The 27,470-nt window shown below is 39.2% G+C and overlaps 1 protein-coding gene across 1 annotated transcript; it reads left to right on the top strand.

Annotated features, from left to right (window-relative positions):
- The first annotated feature begins 112 nt into the window (after positions 1-112).
- Positions 113-24,508, top strand: Slc35a1 (solute carrier family 35 member A1). Its single transcript, XM_036178107.1, has 8 exons — positions 113-288; positions 4,594-4,771; positions 13,854-14,013; positions 14,321-14,473; positions 17,752-17,818; positions 19,887-20,063; positions 20,479-20,613; positions 23,490-24,508. The coding sequence occupies exons 1-8, from the start codon at positions 273-275 to the stop codon at positions 23,612-23,614; spliced, it is 1,011 nt and encodes a 336-aa protein (XP_036034000.1). The 5' UTR covers positions 113-272; the 3' UTR covers positions 23,615-24,508.
- Positions 24,509-27,470: the final 2,962 nt, after the last annotated feature.

Here is a 27,470-nt window from a genome sequence, read left to right as displayed (position 1 = left end):
CGAATCCTTCCCCCGGCCTGAACCTCCTAGGACGGCCAGCAATCCCCAGCAGGAAACGCTCGGCCCGCTTGACTCCGCCTCCTCTGCCGACCGGAAGCTGCGGCTTTCGGAACCCCGTCGAGGACCGAGCGTCCTCGGCTTTTGGTTCCGCAGGCGCGCGGCTTCCGCCGCAGCTAGCGGCTTCCTCCTGGCGCGGCCGGCGCGCCGGGCTCTCTAGGCCGGCGCGTCTCTATGGCTGCAGGGGCGTCCGTGCCTCAGGCTGTCGCGGTACCATGGCTCAGGCGAGAGGTGAGGCCGGGCGGCGGGGAGGGGGACGGGGGACGGCGGCCGGGCGGTGCGGGAGACGGGTAGCGGGCCCCGGGCTGCACCGGCCGCTCGGCGGATGCGCGGCCCAGGGCGCGCGGCCCGGGTCCGAGCCCCGGGTTGGAGGGGGAGCGCTGTGCACCTCTCAGTGGCCGGCCCACTCGCCGTGCTGTGGTGACTGCAGCTGCTCCGAGTTTTACGTGAGCTCGACCCAGGGCTGAGTGTTTGTTCTGTATTCCTGTGGCTAGGACAGGTCCATCGTGGGTGGTGTTGGTTTGTTTGTTTTTAAGCAGGGATCAAGGCTACATACAGGGTTTCATTCTGTAGCCCAGGTTGGCTTCAAACTCGGGGAGGTCTTCCTGCCTCAGCCTCCCGGTTGAGATTAATGGTCTGAAACACCAGACCTGGCACATGGCTCATTTTTTTTCTTCGTCACTGTTTCCCCGGAGAGCACTTGGCTTTTAAGTCTGAATAAATGTTGGACAGTTATTTAGAGAGTATCCTTTTGCGTGGACGTGAAATTACTTATCTTGTGGGGGAATTAACATTTAACATCAGGCGCCAGATACGTTTTCTGTGGTGGTTTTTGCTTCCCTTGTGGATTATTCCATTTCAGGTTAAGTCCCGTAGCAACCCAGGGAAGGGCTGAATGGGAAAAAGCTGTTCTGATAACATGTGGAAGAGAATAGATAGTAGAGCGAATGAGAGATGGACACTTCAGCATTCCAGAAGGCAAATCAGTACCTAAAGGGTTGTCAACAGTTTACAGATTTAGACTTAATTGCTAGTACATACTTTATTACGCTTGGTTGTGTTGCACGTTTATCCTAACAAAGTATAGTTTCTATACCTCTCTAGAGTCATCTCAAAGATTATTTACCAGCTACTAACTGAAATGTCCAAGCTTTCAGGTATTATAATAGTCCCCATAAAATGTATTTGGAAAACAAGTTTAACTCCAGACTGTCTTTTGGGTATATTTCCCACTCAGAAACAAATGCTGTGGAAGCTAATGGTTTTTTGGCAAGAGGCGGGTGCTAGGTGAGTTGTAGGACAGGTTTCTAGTTAATGGCTTGGCATTTGAATTCTTAGTAAAGTTTAAAAGTTACTTACATACCATGGATTTTTATATTACCTGAAAAATGTTGAAATTCCTAATACATGAAATTTCATACTAGAAAATTGGGAATGAAGAAGAAATGTTTTGATCTAATGGAAATGAAATGTCCGTGAACATCATGGTTAAAAAAAAGCATTGGTTTTAAAAGTTGAAATAAACTTCTAAAGTGGTATTATATACCAAAGTCCTGTATGTTTTTGTTTTTGTTTTTCCCGAGACAGGGCTTCTCTATGTAGCTTTGCGCCTTTTTCTAGAACTTACTTGGTAGCCCAGGCTGGCCTTGAACTCACAAGAGATCCACCTGGCTCTGCCTCCCAAGTGCTGTGATTAAAGGCATGTGCCACCACTGCCCCAGCCCTGAATGTTTTATAGTACCTAAATTTATACTTTTCTACTTTGACTAGTAAGGATTATGTTGGCAGATATTTGCATCATATGCGTGTTTTTAAAAACCTATGATCATGGCTCATGTCTATTAATCCCAGCACTTAGGAGGCAGGGGCATGCAGAGATCCACGAGTTTGAGGCTAGCCTGTCCTACATAGTGAGTTCCAAGCCAGCCTGAGGAACATAAACAGGCCCTGTCTCAAGGGGTCGGGGGAGAGACATAGAATAGCATGTTTTCTGGAGTAAATGCAATTTATGTTTAGTATTTAAACATTCACGATCTTGTTTTTTGGAACCAGGAACCTATATCATACCTATATTTGAATTTGAACTCCTCAGTTTTTGTTTTGTTTTTGTTTTTTTTTTTAGCTGAGGATCGAACCCAGGGTCTTGCGCTTGCTAGGCAAGTGCTCTACCACTGAGCTAAATCCCCAACCCGAACTTCTCAGTTATGAGAATATTGATAATTCAGGACATGGATGGGCAGTCTTTCTGTCGAGCGCTGTTAGTCTCTGCCATCGCTGCTGACCCTGAAATTATAGCACAGATGTAGCCAGGATAATCTAGGCAGATGAGCATAGTTGTCTTCTAATACTTCCTTTGTGGACACTGACATTTGAATTTATTGTAATTTCATGTGTTGAGACGGGACTTAGAATTTTTCTATACCCTTGAAGTGATCAAGCCATTCTGCACGATCATATACAAATACGGGATGGTGTAGTTTGCTTTCTCTTGTGCTGACTGATTAAACGTTATTGCTGCGTATTTTTGGAGTCATAAACTCTCATAAGAAAGTTTTAGAACAATGGAAGTATTATAGTGGCTTCCTTTACTTCCCTTTACTTAAGCTTTGCCTATCTGGCTTGTTGGATAGTTCAGAAAGGAAAGATAAATAGTTATAAGACATATCTCTTCTCATATTACCTCCTTGGTATAATTTTAATAATCTGCCTACAATTTACAAGTTATTCTTTAATTCATCAAGGAGGAAATATTTATCTGAAGTCACTGTTTCCTGAAGTTTTAATAACCGTATTTTAAAGTATCTGTTTGAAACACCTATTTTAAGGTGGGTGGTGGTGGCACACGCCTTTAATCCCAGCACTTGAGAGGCAGAGGCTGGTGGATCTCTGTGAGTTCAAGGCCAGCCTGGTCTACAGAGCAAGTTCCAGGACAGCCAGTCAGAACTGTTACACAGAGAAGCTGTCTTAGGAAAACAAAACAAAACAAAACAAAACCAAACACCACACCTATTTTATTTACCTATGATTAGGTATAATGACCCATGATTGTGGTTCCACGGAGGGAACAAAAGCATGTTTAGCATCCTGAAGCCACTTGCTGTCCTTGTGGTTCTTGCACTGGGATCGGCAAAGCCTGCTCATTTATGTGTGACCCGTGAGCTAAGAGCAGTGTTCCCAGGTGGACACTGGCAATTGATTTGATGACAAAACACTAGGAATACCAAGTAAACAGTACCTCTATGTCATTCCGTTCTCATTAGTAGATCTCAGTGAAAAGGATTAGCTTCATTTATAACTAATGGAAGTCAGTTGTGGGAATTGGTTTTCCCATATAAATCTTAATGTGATACCCTATATTTTGTCATGAAAAGAAAGCAGAAATAGTTTGAGCCTTGGGTGATGGCAATATCAGGACAGGAAGCATGGGGGTGGGGGAGGTACTGGATTCCTCAGTGATTGTAAATTTACCAAAGGTGTTTGACTGTCTTTGGCACCTGAGTGATGGCTGCTATATCCTGTAATTCAAGTTTTATAGAGGTTTTTCTAAGTACTCTTTGTGCTAACCAAATTACTTTCAGGTAATGGAGTGAAACGAGAGGTTAGATATAATTTGTTCTTGATTTTGAGTTAGTTCTAAATAAGTCTCGTGTGTGTGTGTGTGTGTGTGTGTGTGTGTGTGTGTGTGTGTGTGTGTGTGTGTGTGTGTGTGTGAAACAGGTCATAGGATATAGTCCAGGCTGCTTATAAAGCCACATTTTTACGTATTAGATTGTTCTAGAGCAGTACTTTTCTACTAGAAACATTTCTTGCCCCCCAGCCCCCAGGAGGTACAGGATCATGAGTATGGTCCTGGTGCCTCAACATCCTGGGTGCTGGGATTGCACACACACCACTGCGGTGATCTTAAATTGTACTTCTGTCATGCAGTTATTCCATGTGCTTGCTTTCTGCTGTCTCCAAGAGCATGTTTACAGGTTCTAGCATGGGAGCTTAGCTGTGCTTTATACCCGTGATGAGGAGTGACCCTCTTCCACCTGGAAAGTTAGAGCATTAGGAGCAATGCCCTTCAGGTGGTGAGGAAGGAAAGCGAGACTATCCATCTAGCCACACAGCCAGATAGGCCCTGTTGTCAGTGGGATGACAGGTGCAGCCAGAGGCCGCAGTCAGTTTTCTATGGTCTCGAGATTCAGAATGTATTGCCATTGCTTTGATGCTTTGTTTTCACAGGTTTGTAATCATAAAGGTAATTACATATTTTATAACAAACTTAAACTGAGGTAGTTGGTATGTCATATAATTTTATAGTTGGGGGTACTAAACAGTATCTGTGCCTAATTTGTATGGAGTTTTAAAGTCAGCAGTATTTGTTTATGTAATTGGAAAGTATTATTTGGAAATTGAATTTTAGATGTCATTTAAAAAATATTTGGTGCTAGAAATTGGAAAGCGTTATGAACTAGTTGGTTAGCATATACATACATATAATATATATTCCCACACGCTGGATAATCTTTTTGTTGCACATCTATTTTCCAGAGAATGTCAGTTTGTTCTTCAAGCTGTACTGCTTGGCAGTGATGACTCTGGTGGCTGCGGCTTACACTGTAGCTCTGAGATACACAAGGACAGCAAATAAAGAACTCTACTTTTCAACCACAGCCGTGTGTGTCACAGAAGTGATAAAGCTGCTGATAAGCGCTGGACTTTTAGCTACGTAAGTAAAAATACTAGTTCTAGAGTGTTAAGTTATTTTTTCTCCAAGTTAAGATATAGAAAATTCAAGTCACATCTTTATTTTGTATGTACTGGTATCTGGTGGATAGAGGCCAGGGATAATTCTACCTATCTTGCAGTGCCTACAACAGCCCTTTACAACAAAGGGTTGCCCAGTCCTCAGTGTTGGTAATGTTGCAATTGAAGAACTCTTAGGAGTTGGCAAATTGTGATTTATGGCCCAAATACAGATGGTTCTGTTTTTTGTTGTAACAGAAACTATATTGCTTATAAAACCTAAAATATATGCTATTTGACCTTTATGGAAACATTTTTTGATCTGTTTTATAGGAATATAATGATAATCACAAACGTTTTATGGGTGTTTCCTATGTTTAGTGCCAGGCACTGTGCTAGGTGCTTTTCAATAATTTCATTTAATTTTTAAACATTTGACATATTGATACGTTTTATCAATATAGCATATGAAGTACCTCAAGATTATACTGCTGACATGTGACAACACTGTGCTTTGAGTCAACAATACCATAGACGAATCATTTTAGCTGAAGATTCAGTAAAAGGGAGGGTAACAGTAGAATTCCGAATAAGACAGGCCCAATTTTATTCCCAGGTTTATGTGGTTGTAGCCTCTTTGAAGCTTAATTTTTTCATCTCTTTCACTGGAGAAAATAATAGAAGGTGCTGAGAATGAAATAAAAATTAAGTAAAACCCTGATTGTAAATGACTCGGAGATGTATGAGGTGAGGATCTACCTATTCCAATCAGTGGGGCAGGTGAGAATTCACATTACGTGTCATGTATGTTGGTGAGCGTGGGAAACAGTAAGGAATAGCATGTGGGGCTTTTAGGTAGAAATAGGCAGATTACATTTCTAAACTAAGTTCACAGAACTTTGTTCAACAGTTTCCAGGTGCTGGACGCACAGGGTGAAATAGATGTGGTCACTGCTTCTTGACAGATTTAGGGGAGACATAAAACAAAGCAAAACAGAACAGTAGCAAGTGATTTCAAATGATCGTGTGAAGAAAAAAAATAACTTGAGACGGATGGTAGAGGTTTAAAATTTGTCTACTGGGCAGAGGCCCTGATGTACAAGTGCGGTGAAATCCTAAGCCTTCTGTGGAACGTTTATTTTTCTGGAAGTTTATCTTTTATTATGTCATTCTTCATCTGGATGGTAGCAGCTGGGAGTTCTTATTATACCTTTAAAAGGCAATATTTCATTGACAAAGGTCTAAGTTTAGAAGTCCAGAACAATCTCCATATAATGAGTATAATCTTACAACTGAGCTTTTTTTTTTTGAAAAATACAGGGTTTACCAACTTAAAGGGACAGAAAATAACTGTAACTCAGGATTTCCAATAGACAGAACACAATGTAGACTATTTTATATTTATTACTATTTTTGTCTTTGATACAGAATCTTACTAGGTAACCAAGGCTTGCTTTAAACTTTCTATAGCTCATAGTCCTTTTGCCTCAGCCTCCTGAGTGCTGGAATAGCAGGTGTATACTCTCATGCCTCATAAGTTAAATTTTAGTTACTTGTTTTGTAAGTGTTACAAAGTTTAGAAACCAGTATGTAAAGATTAGTAAGCATTTGATAACTTAGCAAGTTGGGCTAGTTTTCTGCCAACTTATCCACAAAGACTGTATGATTTATTTAAATGTATATACCAAGCAATATTATATATGTATAATGTATATAATAATATATATTACTTCAACTCTTTGCTATGTGTATAGTTAGTTTTGTAAAAACTTGTTTGGAAATTTGTTAAAACCCCAAATATTTATGTTTAGGGTTCAAGTTCTGGAAAAAAAAAAAGTTAGGATTTCCCCAGATACTTTCAGTGTTGCCATTTCTTTGTATACACATGAAAACTAGTAACTTAAAACACTGGGTCAGGGTTGGTGCAATGGTCCAGTGTAAAGATGCTTGCTGTTAAGCCAACAATCTGAGATTGATCTCTGGGACCCATGGGAGATTTAGAGAGCTGACCCTCTCTAATGTTGTCCTCCGATCTCCACATGTGCCATGCATGTGCATGCATGGGCACACACACAACACACAAAATAAATAAATAAATAAATATAAAATAATTTTCAAAAAAAATTGGCCAAAGGCTCAAACCAGACCAAACTCTTGATGATGAGCACTTGCAAGTAAAGATGTATGGACAAAAGGGTTTACTGCGTGAATCGCTGAATCACACAACAGCTTCCATGACGGGATTCCCCTCGCCTTTTTTTCCTCTTAAATTTTATTGAGTGGAGGTGCTGCAAGGGCAGAGGGTGGATATGCAGGGGCAGGAAATGAGTGGGATGGAGATGCATGATGTGAAGGACACAAAGAATAAATAAAAAGAGTGTTTAAAAAAATTGGCCAGAGGTAAAAAGGGTGTCATTAAAAAACATGATTTGGACTGGGCATGATAGCATATTCTTTTATTTCCAGCACTTGGGAGACAGAAACAAGTGGGTCTCTGTGGTGTCCAGAATAGCCTGATCTATATTTAGAGTTCCAGGCCAGCTAGGGCTACATAACGAGACTCTGCCTCAACAAACAGACAGCAGCAGCAGCAGCAAAAGTGCAAACCCAAACCACACCATCGATTGTGAGGGACTGGGGCTGGAGAGGTGTCTCAGAGGTTAAGTGCACTTGCTGCTTTCCCCAGGACCCAAGTTCAGTTCCCAGCACCTGTGTTGGGCAGCTCATAACCTCCTGTAACTCCAGCTGATCTGTATTTGATGCCTTCTGGTATCTGTGGATACTCACAGGTGGTATCCACACACATACATGCATGCAGACATATGTAAAAGCCATCTTAGAGGGGACTGGAAAGATGGCTGCTCTTGCAGAGGACCCTGATTGAATTCCTAGCACCAACTTGGCAGCCTGACTGTCAGTACAACTCTAGTTTATGGTCTCTGGCACCAAGCACACATGTGATACACAGACATCACATAGGCAGAACATCGATACATAAAAAAGAATCTTAAAAAGAACACAGGTTGGATAATAGTGCTGTACTATGATGGATAAAAATCAGAAAACATTTGTTACTTGGAAGCTTTATGAGATGATTTCTCAAACACAAAGACACCAAATTTGACTCACATTTTGAATTTATATTTGTTTGAAAATCTATTGCCATAATGTTAAAATAATTTTCCAGATATAAAAAAGAAATGATTTTTCTTGGTGTTTAAAGTAGAAACAATATTTTATCAGTGGAAAAGAACTTTTTTCAGGATAATTATGGAAATATGTTGAAGAATTCTATTAGAAATACTTTGGAACTATTTAGAATGAGAAAGCAATGAAGGAAAAGCTCATTCCTCGTCTGCTTTTTATGACGAAGTACTGTAGAGTGGATCAATACATAACCTTATTTTGCGTGTTTCAGTTTACAAACACTACTTAATGCTATCGTTTAGGTCTTAAATGTACCCTACGAGCCTCCCATTAAGGGCCTCATCTCCAGCTTGGCTAGCGCAGTGGCTTGTAGGAGGGCTTTGGTGCACTGGGGTATGCCCTCAAAGGTAACTGCAGGACCCTGGGCTCCTTTTCTCTTTTACTTCTTGGCCACAAAGTGAACAGTTGTTGGGCACTGTGTTCCCAGTGTAATGAGCTGCCTAGCCCAGAGCAATGAGGTTAACCGAAACCTCGAAACTTTGATCCAGAATAAACCCTCACTTCTAAAAGGTGATTTTATTACAGTTAATGGGAGTTAACACATTTAATATATGTTACTGATTAACTGGCGTTGAACTCACAGTTAACTATGACTGTTGTGTGAGTGAAGCTTATTTACTATATGTATTTCCTTCATGTTTCATTATAGCTTTCAGACACTTAGAACAGTAGGATTTTTTTTTACTTTCGCACTGCATTTAGGAGCCATTTTGAACAGTAACATCACCAACAGTCAGCATTAAGATGTGAGAAATGTAGCACTAAGCTGACTACACTAAATAGATTACAGTCTGCAAGTGGCTTACTTTGTACTTTCCTTGTTCTAACCCTGAGTTATTATTATTTTTTAAATCTCTTGTTCTATTGTAACCCCTCCAATGGTATTTAGACACCAGAATGTAGGTATTAGTTACACACATTGCTGTTGCACTAGCCCTTCTTCTAGGCCAGTGGTTCTCAACCTGTGGGTTGTGACCCCTTTGGGGCGTTGAATGACCCTTTCCCAGGGGTCACCCAAGACCATTGGAAAACACAGGTATTTATATTATGGTTCATAACAGTAGCAAAATTACAGCAATGAAGTAGCAATGAAAATAATTTTATGGTTGGAGTCACCACAAAATGAGGAACTGTATTAAAGGGTTGCAGTATTAGGAAGTTGAGAACCCCTGCTCTAGGCTTGTTGAACAAATAAAACTAGGAAGTATATGCCTGTGCAGACATACTTGTGCAAGTCCATTTCTCTGCAGGATACCTACAGTCATGTTCAGCACCACCAGATTTTCACATCTTCCCATTATTCATTTGTTTCCTTCTCAAATGGTGATGAGCTTAGTTTCTGTTATCCTCAAATAGTTACTAATTTGCTTAATCCTGGAATATGTAATAGGTAAGAATTTCTGGGCTTTAAAGATGTCTCAGCAGATGATAAAGGTGTTTGCTGCCAAGTCTGATGACCCAGATTTGGTCCTTGGGCCCACATGGTGGAAGGATGAACTGACTCATACATGAGCACTGTGGCATGGAAAAACATGCATATGCACACACAAGTTAATGTGATAAAAAAAATTAAACAGAGAGACAGTGTTTCTCTGTGTAACTGCCCTGGCTGTCCTGGAACTTACTCTGTAGACTAGGCTGGCTTCAAACTCATAAAGGCATGTGCCACCACCTCCTGGCTTTAGAAAGATTTTCTAATACCAAAGTTACTGACGTTCAGTAATGTGTATGCAGTTCTTTTTGCTTTAAGTGTTAGATCCTGTAATGAATCATGTGTTAGGGTGGTTGCATCCTCTTTTCCTCTGAATTTTCTTATACATTTGAAGTAATGATTTCTGTTTTATTTTTTGTTTTTTGTTTTGGTTCTTCGAGACAGGGTTTCTCTGTGTAGCTTTGCGCCTTTCCTGGAACTAGCTTTGTAGACCAGGCTGGCCTCGAATTCACAGAGATCCACCTGCCTCTGTCTCCCGAGTGCTGGGATTAAAGGCGTGCGCCACCAACACCCGGCCTGTTTTTGCCTCATTAATGATTCCTATCTTACTGATTTTACTCATAGTTTTTCAGTCTTTGGAATATGAAATTTTATTTACTTTAACCAGAAATTAGAACTTCAAGAAGAAAAGGGTGTGTTGTAGAATATATGGATGGGTACTTTGACAAAGCTTATGTGGTCTAATTAGTGAATTTTAGTTACATGCAAGAACAGCTGGGCACTGAGTGAGGAATACACTGTTGTGCTCTGCTTCACTTAAGTTTTTGTACTTAAATGTTTTATTATCACTTTTCATACATAAATTCTTCATGTTGGTACGTAGAAATCACTCTCTAGAGTCCATTGTAGCCCGCTGTTTGGATGTATGCTATATGCCAGTATTATTCATGGATATTTGGTTTCCAGTTTTCTCCTCCATAGTAAGACACAGTGATTATCTTTGTACATAGACTGTTGTGTGCCTGTGTGATTTTATCAAATCACTTTTTTGTTTCTGTTGTAATTCTTTGAGGTGCTAGGATTGAACCCAGAGTTTTACACATGCTAGCTGAGTACTTTACCACTGAAGTCACTTTGCCTTCGATCACTTTAAAATTAGAAAGTAAACCAGTAAGTAGTGTTTTGGGGGAAGAGGGACAGTTCAATAGTGATAGTGCAAAAGCTCTCTATATTGATAAGGCAATTTCTTTTGATAATTGGAGTTCCCAATATTTAAATATACTCTAGAATATAAAGCACATCTTCTAAAGATATTTTTTGTTTGCTCATGAAACTGATTTAGTAGTTTTGTAGGTAAGTTGCTTATTAGCTATATGCGCTACTAATCCTTCTGAAACCCATTAATACTGATAGTGCAATTTAAATCTGCCATCTGTAAAGAAAAGGAGGTGAAGAAATATACATACTGCCTTAGAAGAGAATTGGCTTTTTATTGTTTGCTCTTCCCCACAGTCCACAGAAGGCATGGCCCTAGCAGGATGTGTAAATGTTAATGTCCGTAGACATTGGATGTCTTCCAATAGTTAAAACAAATACACCATACATCTTTAAGCTACTTATCTATAAGATCACAGAGGAGTCTTTTACTGTTTTATGGTATTATATGTAGTACTGTAAAATCTGGCAAATACTTAAGGCATGGGTTTTCCAGCATTATTTATTTCTCCTGTTGGGACATTTTCTCTACCTCTTAGTACCCATGCTGTAATATGTTCAGAGACTTAGGGGAGGAAATAAAAATCATATATCTCACATAATGGGTATTTCCTCATATAATATGTCTTAATTTTCAGTATACTAAACTTTGCAGAGAAGAAGTTTGTAAACAAAGCTGAAATTTCTTAAGATCACAAGTAACTTCTGTGTTCCATCTGCACAGTGTTTTGGCAACTCAGTCAAGGATTTTACCCTTTCTGATTGTTCTTGTTAGATGAGGCCTACTTTGGCTCAGAAAGGAAGAATTGGTTTCATCATGAATTTTGTTTTTCTTTTTGGTTTTGAGGCAAGGTTTCACTTTGTAGTCAAGGGTGTCGTAGAAGTAGTTTAGGCTGACCTATTCTGTTCTGTGGAGATCTGAAAAAATGTCGATGATAGCATTGACTTAGCCTCTTATCTCTAAGAGTTGATGGCAAATGGAGATTAGAAAAGGATAATAACCGTTATGCTGTACCCTGAAGGATTATCATCAAGAACCTTATCTGTGCTGTCATATGATGCTGACGAGTGGTAATTATGAAAAACTACTAAACTATAATGTTTCTGATATGTCATCTTTTCACAGAGTTCCTGGTGCCTTAGTTTCTTTTCCTGTTGCTGGGATAAAAATGCCCTAACACATACAAAAGACAAGGGGTTTATTAAGCTCACAATGACAGGTTACGGTCCTCCTGGCAGGGAAGTCACAGAGACAGTGCTGGAAGCAGCTGATCACATTGTGTCTACACCCAGAAGAGGGCAGAGAGTACACATGCAGGCTATGCTCAGCTCATTTTCTGTACTCTTAACACAGATGACAGTCCCCTTCTGAGGCAACAGTGATACCTGTGGTAGGTAGGTCTTCCCAGCTTAACTAACACTGAAATCAAGGTAATTCTCCACAGACAAGCCCACAGGCAAATTAATCCAAAAAAATCTCTCATTGAGACCCCTTCCAAAGTGATTCTAGATTGTGTTAAATCTAGACCATCACACTTGAATTTGACCTCTTGGTAGTTATTTTAATTTTATAATGGAGAAGAAAATAATTGAAATACTGTTCTTTATAATCTGGTTAAGATGTTAGTCAAGTATATAATACATCTTAGACATGTATTAGGAAGCCTCTAAGGACTTGGGGATGTAGATCAATGGTAGAGCGCTTGCTTAGAATGTGTAAAAAAGGCCCAGGGTTATCCCATTCCCTCACAAAAGAAATTTGTTTAAAGTTCAGTGTCCAGATAGCTTGGGAAATTGTATGTGTGTATTTTGGCTGCTTTTTTCCTCTTAGTGTTTATAGCTCCCAACCCAGACAGTGCACAGAACTTTTCAGCATATGAATATAACATGGTAGTGTGGAGACTGTTGAACTTGGTAATAGATCTGTAACTGCATTTCTATGGTCTAGATAAAATTTCCTGTCTTAAGTAGAACATTTTCTTGAGGGGTACAATGTTCTACAATGAATATATAGGAATAATCAATTTGATACAATGGGGAAAAATTTTGTCGCCTTCCCCAGAACTTATGTAATTGTTTCTGCAGCATTTAAATATGAAAATATTTGCAAGTGTTAATTCTAATGCTAATAAAAAACACAGGCTCATTGTGATTATCATAATATGAGTATGGTCCTTTAAGAGTGCTCTCAATTACATCTAGGACAATTTTGATAAAGCATGTTTTGAGGAATAGCGATGCTTATTATATAATATTGTTTTATTTTTATATTTAGGAAGCAAATGAGGTGACTTTCTGTAGGAGAAGTATCAGCCAGATTAACCAGTCTTTGGGGTGGTGGTGGTGGTGGTGGTGGTGGTGGTGGTGGTGGTGGTGTGGTTGTGGTGTTAAGACCATATATAACCCACAGGCCTTTTTTGTACATTACAGATATAGTTTATTTCTATTGAGATTAATTAGTTCTTCAGATTTCCTATAGAATTATACACATTTGACATATTTTGAGAGTATGTTTATATTAGATTTATTACCTATTCTATTTCATCAGCACTGAGTACATTTATAAATATAAGAATCACTTGCTTTCAAATCCAAGTTGTATAACCATGGTATAATCTGAAGGACTTTAAAAATATGGCTACGCAGCCTGATCAGTTACAAAGATATTGAGGTATACTTGATACATTAGAGTTGAAGTGGCAGAGGATTAACTCTGTCTCCTGATATCTTTTACTTAATATGCTCAAAAACTCTTGGAACATTGACCAGAGGATTTTGGTGATAATTCTACTTTATTGTTATTTTTTTCTAAGTAGAAATTTAAGTTTCTAAAAATAGGAATGAATTGTAGGTCTATTCCTATTAGTTAATCTAAAGTTAGTTGGGCAAAATTCTTAAGAGTACACTCTAAATTACATCAGGAACTTAACTAATGTGTGTGGAGTCTCATTGAAGGACTGCTACAGACAAAGTGGTGTATGTCTGTAATCCCAGCATTTGGGAGTTGAAGACAGGAGGATCCTAAGTTCAAAGTCAGCCACAGAATAAGACCCTGTCTCAAAAACAACAGGTTAGGATGTATCTCAGTGATGGATCATGTGCTTAGCAGGCACAAGACACTCACTGGCTTCAGTACCTAGCATTGGGTGGGGAAAGGGTGTTTAATTTCCTACCTCGCCACTCTTTCATCCCCCCCCTTTTGTTTTCAAAGAGAAACTGGAAGCTTGGGTAGATTTAAGACATCTTTAAGTGAAAACATCTTGGGGAGCCCCAAGGAACTGGTGAAGTTAAGTGTGCCATCATTGGTGTATGCTGTCCAGAACAACATGGCTTTCCTAGCTCTTAGTCATCTGGACGCAGCAGTATACCAGGTAAGCAGAGTTAATGATATAACTGCTTTGGACTGAAAAAAAAAATGTTCTTTGGGACATGATGGTGCATATCTTTAATCCTAGCACTCTAGATCTCTGAGTGTGAGGCCAGCCATGGCTATATATTGAGACCTTGTCTCAAAAGAAAGGAAAACTGGGATTTGAGGTTGTTGAATTGTTTTTTTAATGGAGATTTTTTTTTTATTAACTCTTTACCACATTCACAAGTATTTTTTTAATTCTCTTAGTGATAGGAGAATATTTCTGAAAAAGACTAACATTAGATGAATTTATTACTTGTTTCTAGGTGACCTATCAACTGAAGATTCCTTGTACTGCTTTATGTACCGTTTTCATGTTAAATCGAAAACTCAGCAAATTGCAGTGGATTTCAGTTTTTATGCTGTGTGCTGGGGTCACACTTGTACAATGGAAACCAGCTCAAGCTACAAAAGTCGTGGTAAGAAACAAAATAATATGCCATAGATAAAAGGAAACTCCTCTCTTAGAGCACCTGTTTTGTTCACTCCATCCAGTCACTTTGGTGAATGTACAGTGTAATATTACTTTTGGTTTAAAGCACACTTGGCTTTATAGGTGGGTTTTCCTCTCTAGCATACAGTTTTTGAGGCTCATAATGTTTATTATGGTGTTGTAGTTTAAGTGAGATCCCCCTCGGAGACCATGCATTGACTACTTGATCCTCTGCTGGTGATGCTGTTTAGGGAGGCTTAGGAGATGTGTTCTTACTGGAGGAAGTGTGCTACTGGGAGCATGCTTTGGGGTTTTAAGAGCCATGTACCATTGCCAATTCAATTCCTCTGCAGTGCTTGGTGCTCATGGCTTAAGATGTGCACTCTCAGCTGTTCTGCTGCTATGCCTACTTGCTGCCTTCCCCATTGTGATGATTATGGACTCTTACCCTTCTGAAACTGCTTAAGCCCAAAGGAAACCCACTCTTCTATTGGTTGCCTTGGTCATGACGTTTTGTCACAGCAACAGAAAAGTAGCTAATATGATTGGCTTTTTGTTTCAAGAGGGAAGTGTTAAAATATATTAGTGATAGAAGAAATCCTTCAGTATATGCTTTTTTTTTTTTAAATGGATAACAGTACACTATATTAGTAACCTTTCTGTTGCTGTGATAGAACATCATGGCCAAGGCAACCAATAGAAGAAAGAGTTTATTTATTTGGGCTTACAGTTCCAGAGGATTAGAGTCCATGATGGTGGAATGGTGGCAACAGTGGCAGGCAGTGTGGCTGGAGCAGAAGCTGAAGGGCTTACAACTTGAACCACAAACACAAAACAAAGAGCAAACTAGGAATGACACATGGCTTTGAAGCCTTCAGGCTAATCCTAGTGACATACCCAGACATCCTCAGTGACAGAGGACTAAGTATTCAAACATCAGAGCCTATCGGGAATTCTTATTTAAACCTCCACAAAAGTTAAGTCCAGACAGGTGAGGCAACTTGTCCAAACAGTGTATAGCTAACCTGTGACTAAATTGTGTAGGCTTCTTCATTCACGTCATCAGAATTTCTAGAGTGTTTTAAGCTGTTTTTTTTAAATGCTGAGTAAGGTTTTCTCCATCCAGTTTTCATTCTCCTTAACTTAGTCTCTGGCAGTATGCCCACTGTCAGTGGTAGGGATGACAGTGGAGGAGTGTTCTGACATTGATATAAAAATAGTGCAGATGGGGTTGGGGATTTAGCTCAGTGGTAGAGCGCTTGCCTAGGTTCGGTCCTCAGCTCTTAAAAAGAAGTGCAGAAATAGCCCTTTACGTAAAGGAGCTTCACTGATTTTTGTTTTGTCTGTAACTCTCATTGTTCTTCATGTCCTAACAATGAAAGTACTAATTCATAGGATGAACTTGTGAATGTCTGATGGTAATGTCACATCCCTGTTCTTCAGGTGTCCTCTTCCAGTTTAAACTCATTTCTTTCTGTGGTCTGGTTTCTAGAGACCTTCCTGAGCCCTGGCTCAGCACTGCCTGGTATTTTTCTTCCAGATGTATTGTTCTGTCACTGTTCCACAGTCTAACCTAAAATGTGATTCTGTTTCTAGACACTACTGAATAACATTAGACACAGCTTGACATAACTCCTTTGTTTTTAAAAGATCTGCTAAGTCAGCATATGGTCAGTTTTGGGGGAGATTATCTGTAAACAGTTTTCCTGTCCCACTACTCTCAAATAAACACACTGAGGCTTAATATTATTTAGAAATGCTTGGTTGATAGCTCAGCTAACTCTTACATTTAAATTAACCCATAATTCTTATCTTAGCCATGTGGTTTGGTGCCATTTCTCAGTACAGCATTCTCATCCTGCTCCTCTGCAGTTTGCCAGCAACTCTGTGACTCTGCCCTTCCTCTTCCCAGAATTCTCCTAATCTGGCTTCTTGCTCAATCTCTTCCTGCCCAGCTATCAGCCAATCAGCCTTTTATTAACAATGAGTATAATCCACAGCACTTACCTTTTTAATTGGCTATATATAATTGATGTTATATGAGTACAGCTTGTTTTGAATTTCTACTGTAGCTAGTTTATACTAAACCAGTATTTGCATTTAAACTCATCTTGTCACATGAGAAAGTTGTCTTTTGTGGAATATCTGCCATGTGGACAGGAGTTTTTGCATACATTCACCCCTCACCACCTTGTAACAATGAGTTAAGAATTAGATTAAGTGTATTCCAAGATCTTAAACACTGTTGAAGCTGGGATTCTTTGGCCTGGCTTTCCAAGTTTAAATTCCTTTGTACTTTAAGTGTCTCAGGAGTGAAACGTTCTAAATTTTCAGTGATGAGCAGATATTTTAGGTTATGCTTTATGTCTCAGTCTCAGGCACTGACATTATTAGGCTTTCTGCTTTTGAACAAAGTATCATGTCCTTATTATAGTACAGTACTGTATCTCAGTATTCTTCTAATGCCAGTGACAGTACTGAGAATTACTCATTTCTTAGGATGACAAATGGAGCTCCTGAGAGTTAGTTTAGGGAAGAAAGAAAACAAGAGCAGAAAGAGTAGGCTTGGGTACCATATATATATATATAAAACACACACACACATCTGTTGGCACTTACCTCTGTTTTACTGTTATATACACCTGTCAATCTCCCCTCTTCATGATATTTGATAAAAATTCAGTAAAGTGTGTAGTCTCAAAAGTGAGCACCTAATCGAAAACGTGATAAGGGAGTAAGTTGAACTGTACCATTTTCAGGACTGATACTTTGGTTCAGGGTAGAAGCAGAAGTTAAAATTAATAAGCAGGTCAACTATGTAAAACTCTATGTTCAAGTACTTGGAAATTGAGGTGTACATGTTATATTGTACATATCCTGTGTGTCTGATTTGAAAGAAATGCTTTCAACTTAAATGCTTTATTAATTTGAAAATTGACTTTTTCATTTTGTTTGCTTCTGTATCATTTTTATTATGTCTGATAGGAAATGTACTTTTAGTAGAAGCATAATGTGGGCCTCCTTCCTTCCTTCCTTCCTTCCTTCCTTCCTTCCTTCCTTCCTTCCTTCCTTTTGACAAGGTCTTAATATATATCCCAGGCTTGCCTGGAACTCTTAGAGATCCACCTGCCTTTGCCTCCTATGGGATGGGATTAAGGGCGTGTGTCACCAGGCCTGGCAACATTTGTAGTCATCTGTTTGGACTGTTGGATTAATTCAGCGTGGTTACTAAGAGTAACTAACTTGTGAAAACTACAATTGCAGGTGGAGCAGAATCGACTTCTAGGCTTTGGTGCCATAGCTATTGCTGTAGTGTGCTCTGGATTTGCAGGTAAGTTGTGAATGCACTGTTTTATCATGTTATAGCTTTTTCTTTCTTTCTTTAACATTGAACTGTAAAAACTGGATCTCATTTCCTTGGTTTATCCTAACAATTTTATTTCCATTAAGGCTTTAACTTCTTTCTTACTGTGTTTTGTGTCAGCTGTTTCCCCCAGTAAATCTGTGACTTCACTGAACTCAGTTCAGACTTCAGAACTGCAGTTAAGAACATACTTCAGTCATTCTTGACCGTCTTAGATTAGTCGAGAACTAAAAGTTAATGGAAAGCCTTCAACAATGAAGGAAATTAACCTTCAGGAAGGTCACAACAGAGTACTTCCCATTTCCCCAAAGTTTCACTATTCTCAAGCTTGTCTCTGTAGGTAACTAGTATACCAGCTTAGAATGTCTTGTACCTATAATCTCAAGTTCTTCCTTTGCTTCAACAGACTAGGAGCTATGGAATAGAAAGAGGAGGTGGGTGAAGTGTACCTTAGCAAACATAATATCAAAGAAGAACAGCCAAAAACATCAAGAAAACAGGAAAGTATGGAGTCATATTAGGGACAATCATTCCTCTAATGAATTAAGAAAAGATAAGAAATATATGAATCTTAATGTAAGAATGAAATGTATTGCAGAAATAGCTCCAACTGATATGAAACTCAAGAGCTTTTTAGTAAAGAATATATTAGTGATATATATGAATATTTCTTCATTTCTACCTATTTCAAGAGTGACATTTTGTTTTGTTGTTGTTGTTTTTTTTAACTAGGAAAATAGGAAGGACATAGAAATAAAATATTGCTTATAAATAAGAGAAAAAACTAAATTTAGGAACATAATTAACTACCATAGTACATGGTAAACTTTTATTCTTAAGAATCAACAAATTAGGAACAAAATTTTAATCACCAAAAAAATATTCTTTTGATTTTCAGTAACATCTTTGAACTGTTAAATGCTTATATTCAATATCCTATTTAGTTCAGCCTCTTGGTTTACAATTGAGGAAACAGAGAGGGGTTTAATAGTTCTCCTGTGCTTAAGTGACAGATCACTGAATAGTTAAATGCTTTGTCCAGACATAAACCTAAGTTGGACATGTTAACAGCCGTTTTATGTTTGTTGCTATCGTCTGCCTCTTTCTAACACAGTCTCATCAAAATCCGTCTTATTTCTGCCAGGTATGGCAGCAGGACCCCGAGGCAGAGGCAGGCAGATTCAAGGTTGGCCTGGTCTACATATTGAGTCCCAGGCTAGCCAGGGCCACATAGTGAGAGCCTGTCTCAAAAATAAAGATTAATATAAAAATCTTACTTTTAATTATACCTTTTAGTTGGTAAATAACAGTTCCCAAGCCTTTAGCTGATAAAATGGCTTTAAATAAAATCTCCAGTGTCCCTGTTCAACATGCATTCATCTAAATTTAAAACTTGAATAGCATTTGACTTTTTAGGAACAGAAGCGTTTTTTAGTCCCTTTTCTCTGAGAAAAAACATTTTTTGTGGCCACCCAGTCCTGGGAAAAATACATATACACACAAATTTAATACCTAATTAGCAGTTCATAGGGCATATAATGTTGTCTATAGACCTGCTTCAAAGAACAGCTTTCCTCAGAAAGTTGTGTTTAATTTTATTTTGGTTATATCATTGAAAAGACATCAACTGGGTGACTGTAATTTGCACAAAAAGGCAGATTCATTCCTACTATGTTAAAGGAGAATGAGTAGGATAATTCACTCTAGTGGTGTAGCGTTACAGATGGTCACAGCCAGCCTTTTATTGGCATTAAAGAGTAGAGTTTTGGTGGTCTAAAGGGAAAACTGTTCTTGATTGTTTAACAGCCTTTTGTCAAATGAAGTTTCCTCTTAATTATTAATCTATATGCTTTGTAAAAGCAATTTGATAATGTTTAATATATCATGCCATAAGCTACATAATAAACATGTATTTAACTAATATTAAGAATATTTGTCCCCAAATCATTCACTTGGGGTTTGTTATAAATGGAATATATTATTAGTTAATTCATAATATCTTTAATATTTCCATGCTCATTTTTTTTTTTCCTAGGAGTTTATTTTGAAAAAGTTTTAAAGAGTTCAGACACTTCCCTTTGGGTGAGAAACATTCAAATGTATCTGTCAGGGATCGTTGTGACGTTAGTTGGTACCTACTTGTCGGACGGAGCTGAAATTCAACAAAAAGGATTTTTCTATGGTTACACGTATTATGTCTGGTTTGTCATCTGTAAGTATCCAGGAATAAAAGGTCTGAGTAGATTGTTCTTGCTTTTTATTGTAATTCTTAAGTTAGATGTCTATCCTAGGCACTTAGAACATTTTGGGATTATTCCTGATATAGTGATGAATACCAGTTCAGAATATGCAATTTTGATTTTATTGACTTGCTATCCCAAAGAAATTTCACCTTCACAATGAAAAGAATCTGGTGTTAGTAATAACTGTATGTGATTTAGTGGTGGAGTGGAGTCTTAGGCCCTACTCAGCTTAAGCAAGCCTCTCAGATGACTGCTTCTGGAGAAAACAACTCTTCTCCTTATCCTAGGAAATGAGTGTGTTATCTTTGGGAATGAAAGGATCTCAACATTGTGGGATGTTTTAGTTATTCAGTGTTAAGATTTTATTTTGTTCTCTATCACAAGTCCTTGCTAGTGTTGGAGGACTCTACACCTCTGTTGTGGTCAAGTACACAGACAACATCATGAAAGGCTTCTCTGCAGCAGCAGCCATTGTTCTTTCTACCATTGCTTCAGTGATACTGTTTGGATTACAGATAAGTATGTCATAGTTTATATAAAGTTGTTAACATGGATGAATGAGCCTGCTTCAATTCTTACTGAAAGTAATCCTGATTGTGTTAGTGTGTTCTGCCATTGCAGCAGTGTGAAGGTGATTAGAGCAGCTTCAGTGTCCTAGAGCTAAGTCTGAGGAGTGCTGGTTCTAGGTGATCGATGTTGAGAGGGTTACTCTGTTACTAAAAAAGCCTCGTTCCTTAAGTATTAGATACAGAATGTCTTAGGTGAGTCAGGTTGTACATTTAATCCTCTACAACTGGCTTCTGCATCTATGGATTTAATCACTTTAGAAAATATTAGGGAGAAAACTGTTTGAATATGAATATGCTTCTTGTCATAATCTCTTAAGAATAAAAATAATTTCCAGGCGTGATAGAGCACGCCTTTAATCCTAGCACATGGGAGGCAGAGGCAGTTGGATCTTTGTGTGTTCAAGACCAGCCTGGTCTACAGAGTGAGATCCAGGATAGCCAGGGCTATCACACAGAGGAACCCTGTCTTGAGAAACAACAACAACAACAACAAAACAACCAACCAAACAAACAAAAAGATTATAAATAATTATAGTATTTATATTGCAGTAGATACTTTAAGTAGCCTATGAATGACTTGCAGGGAAAGGTATGTATATGTAGGTTATATGTGAATGCTATGTTGTTTTTATATATGGGACATACATAAAAACATATATATCTGAGGGAAGTACTAGAACCAATCCCCATGGCTCCTCAGGACCCACTCTGGTATGATCAAGTTCTCAGGGAAGCAGAAACAAGCACTTGAGGCACTGACTCTTTTAGCAGTGGAGTTAACATATGTAGACCTTTGAAGCCTCCTTCATGTCCTCTGTGTCTGCCTGTTCTGGACGTAGGTGTGCACTAGTTCCCAGTGGAATCGTGACACTTTGCCAATCCCTCCAGGTTGTTTTCCCTAGCTGTCCTTTCCAGCTTTTGAATTACTTAAGTAGCAATAATGTCTTAATGTTTCAGGTTTCTTTTAAGCTGTGTGGCAATTATTTTCTTTATTGACCAATTATTATACCATAAACTACTAAGGAAAATTTTTAAAATGTCTACATTAAGTAAAAGGGGAAAAACTGTCCTGTATTACATTTCATTTTAGAACTCCTCTTCCAAATACAAATAGAAGCATTATCAGTGTTGCAGAAAACCATTTTATAGTATGGTTCAAATCTTGCCTATTGTAACAACTGGCAGCAGCCTTGGGGAAATTATATCACCACATCTCACACTTCCTCTGTCAAGTGTGAATAATGTCACTGGTCTGGGTTTGTCAGGAGATTTGCTCACAACAGTCTCTAGCAAATAACTAGGATGTGTGCAAGTCCTACCATAGCATTTTAGATGCCCTTTTCACCTGATTTGGGTAAACTTTTAATTGTAGTTCTAATCCATCCTTATATTCAACATAATCCTGTGTCTTTGCTCCTGAGAAAAACTTGGTAACAATATAAAATGTTTCTGTCTTAGGAGTCTTTCAGCTAACTATTGCGATATTAAGATAGAAACTGTCTTGCCCCTTGAATTCAAAGCTCGTCTTTTACTGTAGGTGAACTAAAATTGAAGCGTGGTTCTATTTCTTCACATTCCTTTTAGGCGTGGGGGCTATCTCATGTAGCTGAGACTGGCCTCAGACTTACTACAGAGCTACTAACCTTGAACTCCTGCACCTCCTGTCTTGGGATTGCAGGCATGTACCACTGTGCCAAGCTACTACATCCAATTTTTAAAGCTATTAATATGGGCCATTGTGTAATACAGCTAATATATATAGAGTAAGGTTCAGTTTTAAGTCAGGTGTACAGTTTTGACACTAGCATTTATTTATATAATTCTGCATGTGAAGTTTTTAGAAGAGTTTTATTATTATTATCATAATAGTTTTCTTTTCTCTTTGGTGTGTGGGTCCATGTAGGTCAGTGCTGGCTGTCTTGGTCAGTTGCTCTCCTCACTTTGGAGACAGGCCCGCTCACTGACTTGGCTAGACTAGCTGACCAGAGAGCTCCAAGGGGCAGTCTGTCTCTGCTCCCACACTCCTCCATGGTACTGAGGCTGCAGATGTGCCGTGTTTGTATTCGTGCTGGGGATTCAGGGTCTCAGCCTTGTGCAACAGACACTTTAACCCTCATACAAGTTTTGTATCTCCTAATTTTCAGGAGTAACTTGAAAAAGCAGCAAGGGTAGCAGGAAACCTAATAATCACCTTATCCCCTATCCAGAACTTTTCAGTGGTTTCAATCACTGGATTTTGAAAGCTGAATTTTGTGTAACTGTCTTCTACACTAAGCTTTCTGGGATCCATAAGTAAGCCATATCACACTGCATTTCCTTTTTCTATTTATATTACATTTCCTCATTTCTTTTCATTATGTGCCTTATGGGGAAAACTACTATCCCTTTGGAGCAGTCTAAGACAGGAGGCTTACTATGGTTTTGAAAAGTGTGGTATCACTCCTTTGATATTTATCTGTTTCCTCCTATGTATTTTTTGCTTAGAATAGACAACTTCTCATAAAACAACAGGCATGTGACCTGGTGGTGCAATGTATAGTTAAGATTTTAGGATGGGGATATGGCTCACTGAGAAAGTGCTTACGGTCCTAGTACCAGGGAGGGTTTGCTGGCTATCCAGTCTAACCCAATTGGTGGGCTCCAAGGAAATAAAAGACCCCACCTAAAATGAGATGGATTGCATTCCTAAGGATGCTGCTTAGGGCTGTATGTATACACATGAACCCAACACACATGAACATGTACACACATACACAAAAATGCTTTTTAAAATTCATTTTTTTATTAGTTTAAAGAAAAAATAGTTACTTGTTTTTCTCTTTTCAGCACTTAACTTTGCAGTGGGAGCTCTTCTTGTATGTGTTTCCATATATCTCTATGGGTTACCCAGACAAGACACGACATCCATTCAACAAGAAGCAACTTCAAAAGAAAGAATCAGTGGTGTGTGATTGGTGTCTTAAGATATTCCTTTAGTGACTAAACTGTGGCTAATAAATTAGAGCCTCAAGTCAACCCCAGATGGTAGCGTAAACACTATCAACAAATCAACTGTATGACATAGGAATCAAGAAGAAAACTGAATGAGTGAGATGCTAAACAGATTTGAGTGCATTTGGTGTCAAGCTGTATTATTTCAGAATGAAGGACTTTACGGAGAGAGAGAGAGAGAGAGAGAGAGAGAGAGAGAGAGAATGAGAATGAGAATGTATGTATGTATGTATATGTATGTATATTGTGTACACAGAGCATGGAGTTGACATGGTATCAGAACGTACATATATGTGCGAGTGTGCACGTGTCTCATGTACACAGAGCACAGAGGTGACAATACAGGGTCAGAATGTCAGGTGAAACTACAACATTCAGTCAACAAGGTTTAAGACAGTGTCTGCAGGTTAAAGTGCCAAAGCCATTTCTGTACACATTGCTCTCTTGTTCAGGTACCGGGAGAGGGGGGTGGGCCTTCCCTGTCAGTTCAAGGATAGTACTTGTCCCTCCCTGTAGCAGAGAGACTCTAGCTTCTCTTACCGAGTGAAGAAAGACTGAGATGGGACAAAGCTCAGTGTGTAGCTCTACCACAGTCTGTTTCCTAGCTCAGACGCTGACTGCTGTCTGGGTGATGACTGAGAACTTCAGTGCTGTATCTGTGCCATTCACTGTCTGGTTCATATTTCTTTGCTGTTAGCTGATATACTTTTCTGAAAATTTTCTAAGTCGCTTTTGTACTTTCTTTTTTATAAAGTATGGTTACCTGTTGGGCTCTCAATTTGTGAACTTTCAATGATTTTGAACTATTTCTATAATGTTAATGGGGAAATCCAGCAATAAATTTATTTATATCACTTTCGTGTAGTAACTTGTTTTATGGATGTGATCACTATGATAATACAAAAACATTAACATGGCTTTTTTCTGTGTATGAAATTTTAACAAACAGGGTTTTATTTGCAAATAATAGCTATAATCTAATTCTTACAAGCCTTGAGCAAAAAAAGAATTTCTGGGAAGGATTACAAAGCAATAAGTCTTTTCAAAGAACTGTATTTTCGAAGGCTTAGTTCCTGTATAATTTTATTCAAGACATAACACGTACTTACTGTTACCTAAATTAAACTCATATTATTGAATCAAAACAGACAAATTACCTTGTCTATATGCAGATACATGGAAGCCAAAACTCCATCTCAAATTAAGCCTTAATGCTGGCTCACACTTGACATAAAAATCTGAAATCAATGTACTGTAACTGCTTGCTATTTATTTCCATGCACATGTCCCTGACTTCACAGTTTGTTACTATTACATTCCTGCTAAAGGTAAGCCCGAGGTAAGTTCTCACTGGAGTCGTTGCCCACTCTGCTGCCAAAGAGATGCTTCCTTTACAAATACAGGGGATTACAAATACAGGGGATACTTACTTTACTTACAAATATATCTGTAAATAAATGTATTTGTTCTAGAAATTAGCTGTAATTAAAATAAAAATGGGAACCACCCTTCACCAATTCTTTGATGAAAACAGGAGGTAATCCCAGTTATAAGAATCATTTCTACAAGCCCCAACTTGAGTCCCAGTCAGTTGATTCAGTGAGCCATGATGGAGCCTGTTGGGGGTCTGACCTAGGTCCTCTGCACATATGTTATGGCTTTGGTGTTCTTGTGGCATTCCTAACAGTAGGAGTGGGGTGTCTTTGACTCTTGCCTGCCCAAGGGACCGTTTCCTCCTACTGGGTTGACTCATCCAGCATTGATGTGATGGTATGTGCCTAGCCTTATTGTTATGCTGTGTTTGGTTAATGTCCCCAGGAGGCCTGTGATTTTCTGAGTTAGGTGGGAAGGGTGTAGATGTAGGGAATAGGGGAGGTGGGGGGCAGAGACTGGAGGGAGTGGAGGTGAGGGAGGGGAAACTATGGTTGTGATGTATATGGGAGGACTCTAGGAAGGAAGCATGGATCGCCCAGTGAAGGAGAAATAGATGAGATGCAAACTGGGAGTGAGGGGGTAATGGAGGGTAACAAATGGGGGATGAGAACACAGGGGAACAAGGTTCAAGCTGAAACAGGGACAGAGTGGGAGAGCAAAGAGATACCATGTTAAATGAAGACACCATGGGAATAGGGAGAAACAGATCTGGGGAAGGCCCCAGGAATCCACAGGATGACCCCACCTTACACTACTGGCAATGGTCGAGAGGGTGCCTGAACTGGCCTACTCTGGTGATCAGATGGCTGAATACCCTAACTGTCATCATAAAGTCCTCATCTTCCATAGACTGATGGAAGATCCATGGCAGGGTGCCAGGTCAAGCTCCAGGAGTACAACTGATGAGAGAGAGGAGGGATTCTATGAGCATGTGACATGGAGATCATGATGGGAAAATGTACAGAGATGACCATCCTAACTAGTGGAAACACATGAACTGTGGACCAATAGCTGAGGAGCTCCCAGGGTACTGGACTAGGCCCTCTTGATAGGCAAGACAGTTGTTTAGCTTGAACTGTATAGGGATCCCCCAGGGAGTGGGATCAGGACCTGTCCTTGGTATATGAGCAGGGTTTTGGAGCCAAGTGCCTATGATGGAACACTGCACAGCCTTGGTGCAGGGAGGAGGGGCTTGGACCTGCCTCAACTGGAGGCTCTGCTGACTCCCCATGGGAGACCTTGCCTTGGAGGTGGGAAGAGAGGGGAATCTGTGGCTGGTATGTAAAATGAATAGAAAATCTCTTAATTAAAAAAAATAATGGACTGTGACCTATAAACTGAAATAACTCCCCCCAGACCCCCCCCCCCCCCATAGTGAGTTCCAGGCCAGCTGAGGCTAAACAGACCTTGTCTTATATTGATTTAAAAAAAAAAAAAAATTTCTGGAGCCAGCAAGATGGCTCAGTGGGTAAAAGTGCTTATGTATATAAGCATGCGCCTGACATCCGAAGTTTGAGACTTGGAACCCACATTAGAAGGAGAGACTTCACTTCCTAAAGTTGTCCTCTACCTTTCAAGTAACCCCCTCCCCCAAGCAACAACAAGAAGCTGAAAAAAAAGTTTTTGTCAGGGCGGGCCTAAATGTGCAGGCCTGTAACCCTAGCTGAGTGAAGGCAGTAGGATCACAGATTCAAGGCCTGGTTAGTTAATGAGTTCAAAGTCAACCTGGGCAATGTCCATGAGAGTCTACTTCAGTATAAAAATAAAAAGAAGGGTAGGAATATAGCTCAGTACTTCAGTATAAAAATAAAAAGAAGGGTAGGGATATAGTTCAGTGGTAGAGCACTTGCCTAGTGTACACAAGGTTCCAGGCTCATTCTCTAGTAACAGTCTATCTAAATATATAGTGTACATACACAGAGATACACACATATATGTGTACATATACACACACAAATTCTAGAAAAATGACCTCAGGCCAGAATTTAAATGTTAGTCTTTTGCTCCAATTATATCACAAGGTTTGAAATTTAAAGATTCAGTGTTTTACATGTTTGAATACCTACTGTCCATGAATAAATACACATTTTTTTAAGAGTAAAGATTAGGTTAATGTTACTGCATAAAAATATATATTCTGGTCAGGTGGTGGCAGCATATGCCTTTAATCTCAGTACTTGGGAGGCAGAGGCAGGTGGATCTCTAGGTTTGAAGCCAGCCTGGTCTACAGAGCAAGTTCCAGGACAGCTACTGCAGCTACTCAGAGAAACCCTGTCTGGAAACAACCCTCTCCCACACAAAAAAATTATATATATAATTCTGGTGCAGAATAATACTTTAAATTCTATTCCGAACAGCAGGGCATCTGATAACAACTAGAAC

The sequence above is a fragment of the Onychomys torridus genome, chromosome 2, assembly GCF_903995425.1.
Source record: "Onychomys torridus chromosome 2, mOncTor1.1, whole genome shotgun sequence".
Lineage (NCBI taxonomy): Eukaryota > Metazoa > Chordata > Mammalia > Rodentia > Cricetidae > Onychomys > Onychomys torridus.
This window is presented reverse-complemented; position numbering and strand designations above follow the sequence as displayed.

Excerpts from the sequence above, each read along its gene's own strand:
- Slc35a1 (XM_036178107.1), top strand. Across the intron at positions 17,819-19,886 it reads AGTGTGCTCTGGATTTGCAG|GAGTTTATTTTGAAAAAGTT; the intron begins GTAAGTTGTGAA and ends TTTTTTTCCTAG. Across the intron at positions 20,064-20,478 it reads TTATGTCTGGTTTGTCATCT|TCCTTGCTAGTGTTGGAGGA; the intron begins GTAAGTATCCAG and ends CTCTATCACAAG.